Here is a 13,687-nt window from a genome sequence, read left to right on the forward strand (position 1 = left end):
TTGTACTCCCTCTGTGGGACATAAAACAGCCAGCCAAGTCAAATGGGTCCCAGAATGGGACTGAACACCAGTACCAAAATCCTCCCAAAACCACCCACCTTGAAGCTACTGCAGAACAGAGCAGAATGAGAGAGTATTCTGCACACAGTTGTCAGGAATAGAGAAATTATCTATAAAAAAAGACTTATTTGTACCAAGCTGTTTATTTCTGCTGCAAACCCTGGACATCTTAACATGGAGCTCTGTGGGGATTAATTTACTTTGGGATTGAACTACCATACAGGAACTGAAGTCATCAGCAACTCTGGGTTTGTTTAATTTCTTATCCCCAATGGTTGTAGCTTGGTCTTTACAATAAACTTGTACCCACTGTGGGTTTTTAGAACACCTGGAGGGACATTTTCCTCATGAAAAAACCCACCACATTTGGTTGATAGGACACATAGTTACATGTATGCTAATGGAACATATGGATGTATTGCCTTACATATAACATTATACAACACGAGTCCGGGGTTCATGTCCCCCTGACACCGGGAGCTGTTTTGTTTTCACACACTTACGTTTCGGTGAATCAAGGTTGGATTAGTTAGAGTTAGGCATTTAAAATGTAACTCATGTTACATTTTTCTGATGAGGAGATATTGGGTATAGATGGTTGCAGTCTGTGTCCTCACCACTAGATGTGACTATATCATACAGACTGGTCCTTTAAAACTGGGCTATTAAAAGAAGTGCTTAATATCTTTGCGAATATATAATAGCTGGCTAAAGTTAAGATTGCAACATATAAAACAAGTTTTATAGCAGCTAGCAGCAGATAGCAGCTATTCTCTGCTTTTACCTGCTAAGCTAAGCTACGGTAAGCTGACAAAATTTGGTACACTATGTGAAATTGTGTTGAAAACCTTGAGGCCTAACCCTTTACATTAAAATAAGCTTTTTAAGCTTCAAACCACACTTTAAAGCTTTAATGATACCCATACTTTTACAGTAATCATTTGATTTTGGCCTAATGTCTCATCTAGTTATGTAAAGTCCGTAGTAGCTGAGACTTATGGTCCTTATCCACTCTGTAATCATATGTTGCCATTCAAGGCAGATATTTACAAACCTCCAGCGGCCTTGACGTCAATCTGGAAAATAGTGCTTGTTCATACTGTTGCATACACACACACAGGAGCGAATACGAGTCCATGCTTGAATGCTTTTCAAGGTGTCTGTGAGGCCTCAAAGGTAAAACCTCCATTTGTCTGGATCTGGAGTCGTATCAACACACCATATGATGTTTCCTGCAGATTTATTCTTAAACTCCCCCCTTTTTTATATAAAGTATGTGCAAATCTGGCTCTAGATCTGGCCTGTGTGTGTGCGTGTGTGTGTATGTGTGTGTCCTATGCAGTTATGTCAACAGAGCAATCATTCATGTAGAGGAGAGTATACACTTAGAGGGTTTAGCTCTGCCGGCAGGTGATGATGGACAAGCCTTTCAGGGAACAAGTGAGGGATGGAAAGAGGGAGAAGGAGGGAGAAAGATGGATGGAAAAGAAGGACTGGAACAGGAGAGTCAATAAATCCCTTTGTATAATTCTCCTCACAAATATATGTTAGGGAGAAAAGAAGCAAAGGAAAGGCAAGAAGGAGGAAAAAAAAGCTTTGTTGCACACAGTGCGTCTGCTCTATTGTCACGAAGCTTAGGCAGAGAGCCATGGCTGAACAGTCCATTAGTCCAGGAGAGAAGGGACTCCTTAATTGGCTCCTCTCTCTTCCTCTTTCCTGCTACCTCCATCTTTGTTCCCCCTGCAATGTCTTCTCTGTTGGCTGAGAGGACAGGTACAGGAAACACTCATTCATTAACAACCTGGAGCTCGTTAGCTCCAGTGAAGCACTCTTCAGAATGTGTGCAGTTCCACCTCTGAGAGCAGTGTGTGTGTGTAAGGAGGCTAAAGGGTAAGGCAGGGCCAAAAGAAGAAGGGGGTGTGCTGGTTTGGTGACCTGGGGTCCTCTAACAGATGAGGGGAGTGCTGGTGAAAGAGATCTTAACGACATTAGGACTCAATGAACCGTGTCACCTACAAACAACCGTGGGGTGTGCATAGATATTTCACCGTTAATGTTTTCCCATATTGTTTTGTGTATAGAAGTGTTTAATGGTAAAAGGTAAAACTGCATTTAACTAAAGAATCATTATGCACAGTGCAGCTTCCTAAACACACCCTGTCATTTGTAAGCTGTGAAGCTGCCTCTTTGCCCTGGTTGGACAGCAGGCAGGAGAGTTTGTGTGCCTTTATTGGCTTTAAAAGATAATGACATGCCTGTGCCTGCTTCTTACCGCCAGGGTCAGAGAGTTCCTTGGCCTCCTTGATGTTCAGGTTTAGACGGTGGCTTAAGGAAACTGTGCTCTTGTGTTGCAGCAAGGAACAACAGAGAGTGTACTTGTGTTCTCAGGCTAAATAGAATAGAGAATAAATAGCTGCCACCCATGCAGTTGACAAGGCACTCTCACTCTTTCACCATTGGTGCAGCAAGCTCAAGGCCACATGCCCTTTTTCATTACTCTGAACAGGCCAGCTGTATTGTAACTACAACCAATTTCCTTGCAGTCTATAAAGCTGTCAATCAAAATCATACCAAATAGGGAATGGAGGTGGGGGGTGCAGGGGCGGAGCTGGGTGGGCTGTAAGGGAGGGCTGCAGGCCTCCAGGACCAGATGTCAAGAGTTTTACACCGCAGGATGTGTCAGAGCGGACATGTTTACCTGCAAAACAACCAACTCACAGCCAGACCACAAGTTTAAGTTTCCATTTATTAAAGTTATAAACAAAGAGACAAATAAGTTATATTTTTATTTGTTAGAATTCTATCAGTGTTTGAACATTAATATTTAGAGAGCTAGTACAATTTTCTACTTTCATGGCTAGCTTTTGACAAACCCATAAAAACAGCTGTCTCTCTCCAAAAATCGGAACATAATACTGAAGGGGAGGTGTCAATGTTGTCTCACAAGACAGTTAGCAATGAAAGTGTGCACCTTAAGGCTTTTTTCTGTTATGGTATATCATTACATATAAACTCTTTAAAAATATACTTCTGTCAAATACCTTGACCACTACTATGTACACTACAAAAATAAATTTTCATATAAATAAATTATATGGCATACATTTATCTTTGTAACTGAAAACAGCATACATCCACGCCAACCAAGACCAAAATGGCAGTCCGGAAGAACCAATGATTTTTTTTTTCCTTTTAAAATCCTCTAAGAGCTATGATGAGACCTGTAGTGTAAAATGTTATATACTCTTTTTTTCCTATTTAACATTAGTAAGCACTTTATACAGATCAAAACTCCATTAATGTAAAAACATTAAACTGTTATAGTGTTTTTTTTTGAATAGACATAAAAATCCCTGCATTTGTTATCCACTGGCATCAAAACAATAATGAAAAGAAAACAAAAACAAACATTTTAATTACAAAAATATAAATATCGCAATTGAACAAAAACAAAAAAAAAAAAGAAAAGAAACATTTAAAAATGAATAAAATAGTTGCCAGCTATGATTCTCTCCACTACTGCCAATGTGACATATTGGGAGAAAACAAAAAAACAAACAAACAAACAGAACAACCTATTTCATGCAAGCAGCTGATGGAACTCAGCAAACAAGAGGAGAACTGCAAACACTTACGGGAAGAGCTACAAGTGTTGAACAGGAAGTGAGAGTGTAAACGTGGAGGTGTGGAGTGTCCGAGGGGGGGGGGGGGTGGCGAGGTTACAAGTATGTATGCATGCTGGCATAGACACTCATGCAGATATAAACTGGCCATTGATGGTGGAGCGAGGGGCTGGTGGTGTAAACTCTGACCCCTGAGGCTCTGGGCTGTGCAATTTAGCAGTTGAGGGGAGACGTCCAATTAGTGTCATGGTATTATGCTGTGCCTTTTTATGAGCTGAGGTCAGTGGGGACAGCTGTGGCCAAAAAGGGGGGCCAGTTGTCTTTACCGTGACAAAAGGAGAGCACAGACAGAATGAATGAGAAGATGGGCGCACACACACAGAGACACACACACATTGTGACACACATAGAGCACATTATGTGGCCATATAGGGCTTAGCCCTTAGCAGGCTGCATGGGCTAGCTTATTGGATGGACAGAAAGAGCTACGTTAAGCACAATATTCCTGTAAATGAAGTTTAAATGCAGTCAAGTGCTATGTTGAATTGGGTCATACAGTATACAGTCTGAGCTATAGCTTATCACAGCCACTTAGGGCGCAGAGTTAGCACCCTGTGTTGACCCTGTTCCAGAATCAGTAATGTGAATGTCCCTGTTATAAGGTAGAGTGAGTTTCTGAGGTGGGTTCACTGCTTGTACAAGTATACAAGACAGAACCTCTAAGGAGCCTGCCAGGGTTAAACAATACATAACCATTTACAGTAAAATACAACCAGAAATCAGCCTAACAGACAGTGATACAAAGCTGAGAGCAGAAACGGGTTCCAATGCTGAGGCAAGAACTAAAAAAACAAAAAAAACAAAAACGACAGCTTTTAAAATTTCTTCATATCAGCTCATTTTAAATAGCACGCATGGCGTGTCAAGTTAAACAGTAATTGTTTTATAACTACCACAGGTTTGTGATAAAAATTAATAGTTTTACGAGAGTACCTTTATACAATAATAAACACTCACACATAAACACGCACACACATGTATATACCATAGCTTTGTCTGATAGTTCTAACCATTTTCCTCATCTTTTAAATGAGTGTAAATGTTAGTCTGTTCTGAGGATGTATTCGATGTGTAAGCCGGAAAATAAAGGGGCAGTTTCACATTATACAGCCCTACACACACACACACACCTACCACACACATACACACACTCGCACACATACAGTATACATAGACAGATCACTTCTTTTGTTTCAAGAGACGTTTGCATAGAGTTATAAATGTATATTATTCAAATATATTTTGAGCAGCAACAGTGAATGCTGACAGGTTTTTTTGCCTAGATGAAGCTTCCTAATGGCACAGATCCACAGATAAGTGAACAGTAATCAGAGATCTATCTCTCTTATACGTTTACACACACACAGACACACACATTTACACACACACATACCATATAAAATGGCAGCCCCAGTCTGTTTACATGAGGAGTTGTACAGCTCCTAAAAATTATACCTACTTTTTGTTCATATTTACATATGTATACATCTTTTAAATATAGATAGAAATATCTAAGACAATAGTCCAACTGGGTTACAGTAAGAATGAGCACCATTATGGCAACACTGGCTGTTTTCTCGCTGCTTAGGGATAGGGGGAGAGCCAGGTTGGGCTATGCTGGGCTTGGCTGTGCCGGTCCAGGTCAGCTGCTTAGTAATACAGAGGAGTCCATCTTTGGCTGTAGTACTTCTGTTCTACGGAACTGTAAAACAAAATAAAAAAAGTGTCCATTGTCAGTTTATTATGACAAATCACATAAGTCTAAAAGGCGGCGTGCATCTCAGATCGAGTAGAAATCTCACCTCAGCTAGCCCGTCTGTCACTGTTGCTTTCAGCTGCCTCAAACTCCAAATCTTGGAGCTCTATAGCCTCCACCTTGACTCCTCTGGCCGCTGTGTGTGTGTACAGGGGCACATGTGGGTCCTGGAAGGCAGCCTCCGGCTCCTCCGGCCCTGATGGGCAGTAAGTGTTTGTTGCAGTGTATCCTGGGTAAGAGGAAGCAGGGCTCGGGTTGGACAAAGGGGCCGGGTGCACGGCGACAGTGACTGAGGCCGATGCTGTTACCGTGGTGATGGGTTGGCAATATGGGGTGGGGTTGGGATGGTGGTGTGGGTGGTGGTGATTAGGCTGTGTGTTGTGGGAAGAGCGGCCTCTGTGGCCAGCTGAGTGTTCTCTATGGCTGTGTGAGCCATAATGGCCCCCAGCCTCAGTAGCAGTTTCAAAAGCGTCTGTGCGCGGGCGGGCTGGGGGTGGGGCCTGCCAGTGCAGCTGGCTCTTGGGGTCCCTGCTGCTGTTTCGCTGAGTAGCCCCATGCTGAGGCCCAGAATCACAACCCTGAGAGGAGACAGACTGTAGAGCAAGACAACAAGTTAATTATTTACACGTTAAATATTTCTATAATGACTGAAACAAGAGATAAATGCACAGTGAGGGGGGGTGGGGGGTATTGTCTTACCGAAGACACAATATAGGCTGGAGGTTCAGGCTGTCTCGCTGAGCGCCTGTGTCCTGATCCTGCTCTCCTTTCCTCCTCTGCCCTGGCTGCTCTGCCCCTGCTGGTCTGGAGGTGGTACTGCTGCTGTTGCTCCTCTGCTCGAGTCTGTCCTCTGCGAGAGTGCAGGTTGTAATTCTGCAGCTCCTGGCTGATACCAGACACTGTGGTGTTGGAGCTGTACTCTGAGTCTGATGAATCTGAAACTGCACCAGAGGTGGTGGTGGCTGCCGTGGTGTGACGAGGAGGGACTGAGAAGTGGACCACGTGTGGAGGGGCCTCTGGAGAGGGGGTGGGTAACCGGCTACGACCATCAACTGGTGATACCTGACGGGCAAGGAGAGGGACATAGACTTGTATAGTTCTTTTACATACGATTTACATTTGTCGATAGATGTTTTTTGCGATCTTACCTCTGGATAAGGTCCAAAATATGACAGTAATACTGGGAGAAGGACCAATCCATTTAGTACTCCAAGAACTGTTAGGATGGCTAACACTGCAAAGAAATACCTGCAATACAAACACAAAAACAGATCAATATGGGGAATACACTTTGATATCAACTATGATTCATTTTGGCTTCTCTGTGATAAAAACATTTACTAAAAATATAGGATATAACAAACAGATGGGTCGAAATTCACAACAGACAGGAACTGAAACAGAGCAGACAAAGAAACAAAGAAAATACCTGTGCAAACCACAGAGATTTAAACATGGGGAGACATGTGCAAGTTCAACCATGACACATGCCCAAAATAATACTTCCACAAAGACACCAGCCACTCCCCAAACAAACACACACATATATAAACCCCCACAGGCAGGCACTGTGGGTCTGAAGGGCAAAACAGACATGTACCTTGTGTGTTTCTAAGTCCTGCCAAAAAGGGTTAGTCTTAAAGACGCCGCAGAAAGAAAAGAAAGGAGGAAGCATAATTAGCCAGAGCTGGTTAATTCAAAGGCACGGGAGGAAAAAAAAAAAAGAAAGAAAGAAAGGAGGTGAGGGTGAAGGGGGGGCATTATTGGGGGTGAGGGTACTCTCTCTTGGGTGTGTGGTGTATAAGCAAACATAGAGAAAACAAAGCAGTGAGGAATGTGAAGGGAGGGGGTAAGGGAGGGTAAAAAAAGGGGGGGGGGGAGGCGGGTGAGGGGAACGTTAGGGCATGGGGGGGGCACAAGAGGACAGGGGCCTCTATCTCTCTTCTCTCTGGCTTAAAGAGAGAGAGAGAGAGAGAGAGAAAAGGAGAGAGAGGGAGAAGCAAACAAATGAAGTGAAGGGTATAGAATTTAAACAATTTAGTCTAGGAAGAAGAGAAGGGGACCCTCAGTGCACCTCCCCTCCCTGGCCTCTCTTTCCCTCTCTTTTATTTCTTTCTCTCTCTTCTCTGCTTCGCTTTTCTCTCCCTTCTTTCCAGCTAAGCCCCTGTGAAATTCCCGGCCACTCCACAATCCCCTCCGTCTAATTAAATCTCCAATGTATCAGGTAAGACCCCCCAATCTTCACTCGAAATCTCTCTCCCTTCATCTGATTTTCACTCTTTCTTCCATTCAGCTTCATTCATTAGTGGACGGTTCTCCAGTGGAAGCTCTCAGGTTCAACATGGACACCATGATAAACTCTTTACCATGCTGAGAGGTGTACAGAGGTGTAGATGCCCTTGTATGCAGTGCTTTACACGTGTGTGTGTGTGTGTGTGTGTGTGTGCAGAATGGTAAAGAGAGGAGCAACAGTCCTCGTCTGCAACATGGTGGTGGCCTTACTTGCACAACACAGGTGCATGAGAGTGAGACAGGGAAAGCTAGCCACCAGATGAAGATGGAGAACAGCAGCCATGTTCTCTGTCACCTTTGCCAACTGCAGATTTTACGAATAAATCAGAAAGGGATGAAACGGAGTAAGATGAGCCACAATGATATAATGTCTGGACTGGGGCCGTACAGATTATATGTGTGATTGACTTTTTATTTAGCTTCCTCCCCCATCCTTCTGTTTTTATTACATTATCATAACTGTTACTGTACCTTCAATCAAAATAAGTGTGTCATCACTATGGTTAGCATTTCCATACACACCAGGAGGGGTAAACGCCACGTCACCTTTGGACACACATGTATGCACACACATGTAAGCGTGCGGCCGACATACCAGGCTGTTTAGAGTGAAAACATTCACAGGGCTGACGGGGAAAGTCAGGGAAACATTTCTTTCGGCGCAAGCAGAAAAATACGAGCCGGGTCTGTTGTTATTGCACCGTCTTGGGGCACTGCTTTGTTTGCTCAGACAACAGCAGAACCTTTAAATGGAGGCCTGGGACTGAGCCAGAAACCAGAGCACACACCACTGGAGGTGAGGAGAGAAGGTCTATAGGGCTCTGTAGTTTGTGTGTATATTTGTATGTGCCTCTTTGAGTGTGTTTCTGTGTGTACTCTCGCTGGCAGGCACGCCATCATTGACCCCCATGATTACAAGGTCATGGAGCAGGTTGGTATGTGTGTGTGTGTCTAAATGATGGGGACTGTGTGTGATTGGGTGCACATGACATACTTGGTATGCTTGTAGATCACATGGAGTTATGCTGCTCCTTGTTCTTAAAGGACAAGGCTAACCAAATTATACAGCTACCCCATCTGGCTGCAACCAAGAATGTGCACACATGTAGCCATGTTAGACCACTACCATACTTTAGATTATGCACTGAGCTCAGTGGAAACCTCTAATAATACTCTCATGGCTGAGAATGTACAGAATCATTTGCTATCTAACTTTATACGGAGGCTGGCCGCTTCCTCTCTGTTTGATTCTTACACACAAAAGGAGTCAGTGACACAGAGCCTCCACAGCGCGTCAGCTTTAATTTCCACTTCTCTTGTCTTTCTTCAACTGCTCTCTTGCCCCCCACCCTGTTTCTCCTTCCCATGCTTATAAATGTCTACAGAGGGCAGTTAAACTAGTCGAAGGAGATTACAAAAGCCAGAAGACTTTCCTTCTCCTTATCCCTCTGTTTCCCTCCACTCCCTCACAGCCCTTCTCCCACTTCTGCTGACCTTGAACTCTCCATCCTTCCCCTTGTTTCCCCTAAAACGCCAGGCATTAGAGACATTAGGGGAGGTAGACAAGGCAGAGAATGAAAGAAAAGACATAAGCAGAAAGGTAACATTTTTTATACAGTTTCCTGGCGATCATCCTCCAGAAATGGATGAAAAACGTTATGTATATGGCTGTAAAAGCGATGAGGAGAGGGAGTACAAACTGGTGATACGGGTCGAAGACAAGAAGGTGGGGGGGGGGGGGGATAGAGGAAGAGAGCACCTGTCATGCATGGCTGGTGTCTCAGATAGATTCCTGTGTGACATACAGGTTGGGGCACGGTCGTGGCGTTGTAAGAACACAGCATAGATGCCATATGATAACCTTTATGTGCAAACTACAGTGTTTTATCACAAAGTTTGAATTTGGTACTCACCTGACAATAAAGTCAAATTCAGAGCCTGCAAGCATGAGGACACCTAATAAGGTGGAAAAGGCTCCGTCAAGCACCGGGGCAAACATGTGCTCCAACGCCAGCACTGCCCGCTTGTGACGATCCCCTATGGCTGTCAGGAACGCCTGTAACATATACCCACACATGTATAGATGTATATCAGTCTCAAGGGGATCTTTTTATTATTATTATTCAACAATACAATAAAATAACCCTCAAAGCATTAACAATCCTCAAGAGACAAAAAAAGTTGTTTTTTCTTACCAGAGCTACATGGACGGTGAACTCCACGCCAATGCCCACAGAAGCAATGAGAATGACAACAGGGACAGCACTCAGCTTGATTCCCATCAGCCCCATGAAGCCAAACAGCTCCACAGTCATGAGAGAAAGCACCAATACCTGAAGGGAATGAAGGAGTTTCTGTGATTAATCTGACTGAAAACAAATCTTTTAGGGGTTAAACTGTGTATAACAAGATGCTAATGATACAGTGTGGTAGAAGACAATAAAACTATAATCGTGCTAAGTAGTGACTATAGAATGTGTGTGAAATGTGAGCATGTGTGTGTGAGTGTTGAGGCTCCTCAACAGAGCAGGACAGGAGCTGAGAGTAAATGCCATTATCAGCTGACAGGTGTCAGGTTACATGGGGCCCAAATGCTTTGAAGAAGGACTGAGGTGGGTAGGGGAGCTAGCTGTGTGTATGTATATGGGTATGTGTGCCTATATAAGCACAGAAAATGTGTCTATAAGGCGTTTATTTACATGAGGTGTGTGTCGCGTCATTTATTCTCAAGTGCAGATTGAGGTGGAGTTGTGGTTCTGATCACATATCAGGCTTTAGAAAAAATGTTATATTAAAACAGTGTGTATAGATTTGTGTGTTTTATGCTTCATTTAAGTCACTGAGTGGGTTAAAAGCAACTAATATAAAGAGACAGAAGATGTAAACAAAGCCTCCGCCAAGGATTTAAACTGGCCCAAGGGCTTGATGTTGTAGCACTGGCAGTGCTCTGCTCCTTGACGCCTCTCCATAACTTGTCGTTTGATCTAGCTAGTAAAGCCTGGAGGATGAACATGAAGTCCCCTCCTCCCCTGTTTAAGGGCTCGGGTGGCCAGGCTACTGCCTGTTGTAAAATACAACCCACCGGGGAGAAAATCCAGAGCACTCTGTGTATGTGTTTCTGTGTGAATTATGTACCTGTGTGTTTACACGTTCGTGCTGCATTTGTGCAAGTATACACATGTCTGTGAGCAAGCGTGTTTGTGTGCTTGTCTGTGTATGTGAATGCAGGCTTGCTTGTATCCTTGGAAACCTCTCTTGTGAGAGAAGAAGGAGTGGATTAGTGTGGAGGATGGAAATAAAATCAAACTTTTTATAGGGTTAGAGTCGGAGCCAGTTGCCAGAGCAACTTTGGGTCCTCTTCTCATTTATTTCAGCCCTGGTGTCTGGGAGTGTTGGACTAGACTAAACAGACTGGCCCTAGCAAAACAGCACAAGATAAACACTGGTGACTGGGGCTACAATAACACGCAGCAACCCCTTCTTTTCAACTCTTTTCCTCTGGACCACACACACAAATAAGTTAGGAAATAACATGATGAGAGAAAGAAAATGGTTTTTGTAACTAAAACACTTACGATAATGCCGGCAGTCCATGGGTTGAGCAGGAAAAGGGCGCAGACCAGAAAGGTGCAGGCGAGCACAACACTGATGGACAGCAGAAGCCAGTGGCGTAGACTAACATACTGTTCCCAGAACAGGAAAGGGTAGCCATTTGGGTAGGATGGCAGGCCTTGTCGGCTGTAGTTGCTGCAGATGGCCCGGACGCTCTCAATGGCCTCCACAAACTGTGGCGTCTCCCGAAGCCCGTTGAGGTAGAAGGGGAACTGTGCGTATTCTATGGGCTCAGCAGCCGGAACTGAACGGACACAGCGAGAGAGATTGATGTAAGTAAAGACATATTATCCAGTCTCCTTTTTTATTAGAGGGGAATTTGCACTTTGGGGCCTTTTTGGGCCACGATAAACACACTGCAGAGGAACATTAAAGAAGAAATCAGATATAGAAGCAATGGCAATGGTGACATCTGCAGATGATATCTGTCTATTCTGATCAACTAGCATCAGGTTCTGATCATTTACTGTATCTGCAGAAATAATTTGAGTCCCTTCAGCCAAACCACCAATATCATGGCTTTCCCTCCTTAATCCAGCCCTGTTCCAAGAGAAGCTACATCTGTGGGTGAGTATGTGTGTGTGTGTGTGGTGGGGGTAGACGAGTGTGAAACAGAGCTCCATTGACTCAAACCTAACCAGTCTGTGGCCCAGCCTGGCTAATGAGGGCCTATCAGTTCCAGACACAGCAGACTGTCAAAGCTAACGTTGATTCACGGTAATTACAATGTCAGAATCACTGCCATTACCACACCCTAAACTTAGCACTGCCACATAAAGCGTAATATAGATGCATAAACACGTATACCTGCCTGTCTCCCTGCTATGAAGTCATACTTGGTGCTGACAAAACTGTGAATTCATTCCAAATGTTGCTGTCAGTGTAATTAACAACACATTGCTGCATATGGCACGATTAGTGGATTACTCTGCAACTCCACATCCACTTAACTACTCATCGTTTTCTTATAAAAATACATGTTTTGGGGTAGAATGATGTCTGTGTGAGCCTAGTGACTGTAGGTCAGACAGGAGCACTTGCTAACATGGTATGCCCCATTATAATCTCAACTATAAATTTCCATTAGAACAGCAGTTGGCTTTTGGCCAACACTGATCTGCTCCGGGGGGCTCCCGCACAGCCAAGCACTTCATGCTGCTTATCCAATCATACCCCCTCCTCTCTGTCAAGCACTTCCTGCTTGTTATCCAATTGTGCTTCCCACCCAAAAACCCAGGTTCTCCTTGTTATCCAATCATTTTCCTCCCCCATGGAGCACTTCCTGACTCGTACCAAATCACAGGCTAGAATCAAATAACAACACGACTATACTTTTTTTTTTATGTGACTTACAGTCCGTGTGTGTGGTAGGGAAATGAAAACAGGGTGTGTGTCGTGTTTGGGGTCACTGAGTTTTAATAATGTGTATGTGTGTGTGTAATGCCAGAGCTCCATGGTAGTCAGGATTATAGCATTCACCACAGGCACTATTAGAAGAACAACATTGAGTTGTGTCTTGTTCCTAAAACTTTGCAACCTGAGCTTGCAAATGCACACACACACACGTTGCAGTGGTACAGTAAAGTCTATTTCTTCACTTAGAGCTAAAAGGCAGACAAGGAGCAATAACTTTAACTACGAGTACTACGAGAACTAAGAGGTAAACGCTACTCACATGGAGCAGCCGCAATTATAGAACCTTGGAGCTAAAGACCAACGAGCTCCAGAAAAGTTAAGCTTCAGTTTTCAGTAAATGCAATTTGTTAGGTGTGATCTTCAACATTACAAATTAGTTGGAGCTAACAATATTGTTGTAAGTGTTTCCATGTCACTATAAAGCTTCCCGATGTGCACTGTAGGCTAATTTGTGAGCTTATGTCACGCTGACTTACTGCTGAGGCGTGTCTCGGGCATGGAGTCGGTACGGTCATGGAGCCACTCAGGAGGGTGTGGACGGATGTTAGCCTGCGAGGCCGCATACGCCACGGGATCGTTGCTGACCCAGGCAGTTAGGTAGATGTAAAAAGCCCCGGGGTTGATGATCCCATCTGCATCCACAAGTCTCTGACGAGTCAGCTTGAAAACCCAAAAAAGAAGATGAATTAATGATGGCTAATAGTTATGAATGCAGACAATTCAGTTCTATTTGTAGACTTCTTGTAACAACTTTCAAACACTCATGCATTCATAAGGTCCTTCAAATTTATGTCACACTAAGCGAAATTTGAAAATTGAAAACAGAGTTATGAGCAAGTGGAAAAGAGAGAATTGAAGTAAAAAATCA

General features: G+C 43.8%; 1 protein-coding gene across 2 annotated transcripts in view; it reads right to left on the reverse strand.

Annotated features, from left to right (window-relative positions):
- Window positions 1-2,927: 2,927 nt before the first annotated feature.
- ptch1 (patched 1) overlaps window positions 2,928-13,687 on the reverse strand; it is a 41,962-nt gene continuing 31,202 nt past the window's right edge. For both annotated transcript variants that reach the window (XM_028414012.1, XM_028414011.1), the window contains exons 17-24: window positions 13,296-13,479; window positions 11,367-11,647; window positions 9,987-10,124; window positions 9,705-9,847; window positions 6,648-6,747; window positions 6,199-6,561; window positions 5,546-6,092; window positions 2,928-5,445 (exon numbers count right to left, since the gene is read on the reverse strand). In XM_028414012.1, coding sequence (XP_028269813.1) covers window positions 5,547-6,092; window positions 6,199-6,561; window positions 6,648-6,747; window positions 9,705-9,847; window positions 9,987-10,124; window positions 11,367-11,647; window positions 13,296-13,479 — 1,755 coding nt within the window. In that variant the 3' untranslated portion in view covers window positions 2,928-5,445; window position 5,546. The remainder of the gene's footprint in view (window positions 5,446-5,545; window positions 6,093-6,198; window positions 6,562-6,647; window positions 6,748-9,704; window positions 9,848-9,986; window positions 10,125-11,366; window positions 11,648-13,295; window positions 13,480-13,687) is intronic.

This window comes from Parambassis ranga, chromosome 9 (genome assembly GCF_900634625.1).
Source record: "Parambassis ranga chromosome 9, fParRan2.1, whole genome shotgun sequence".
NCBI classification, from domain to species: Eukaryota; Metazoa; Chordata; class Actinopteri; family Ambassidae; genus Parambassis; species Parambassis ranga.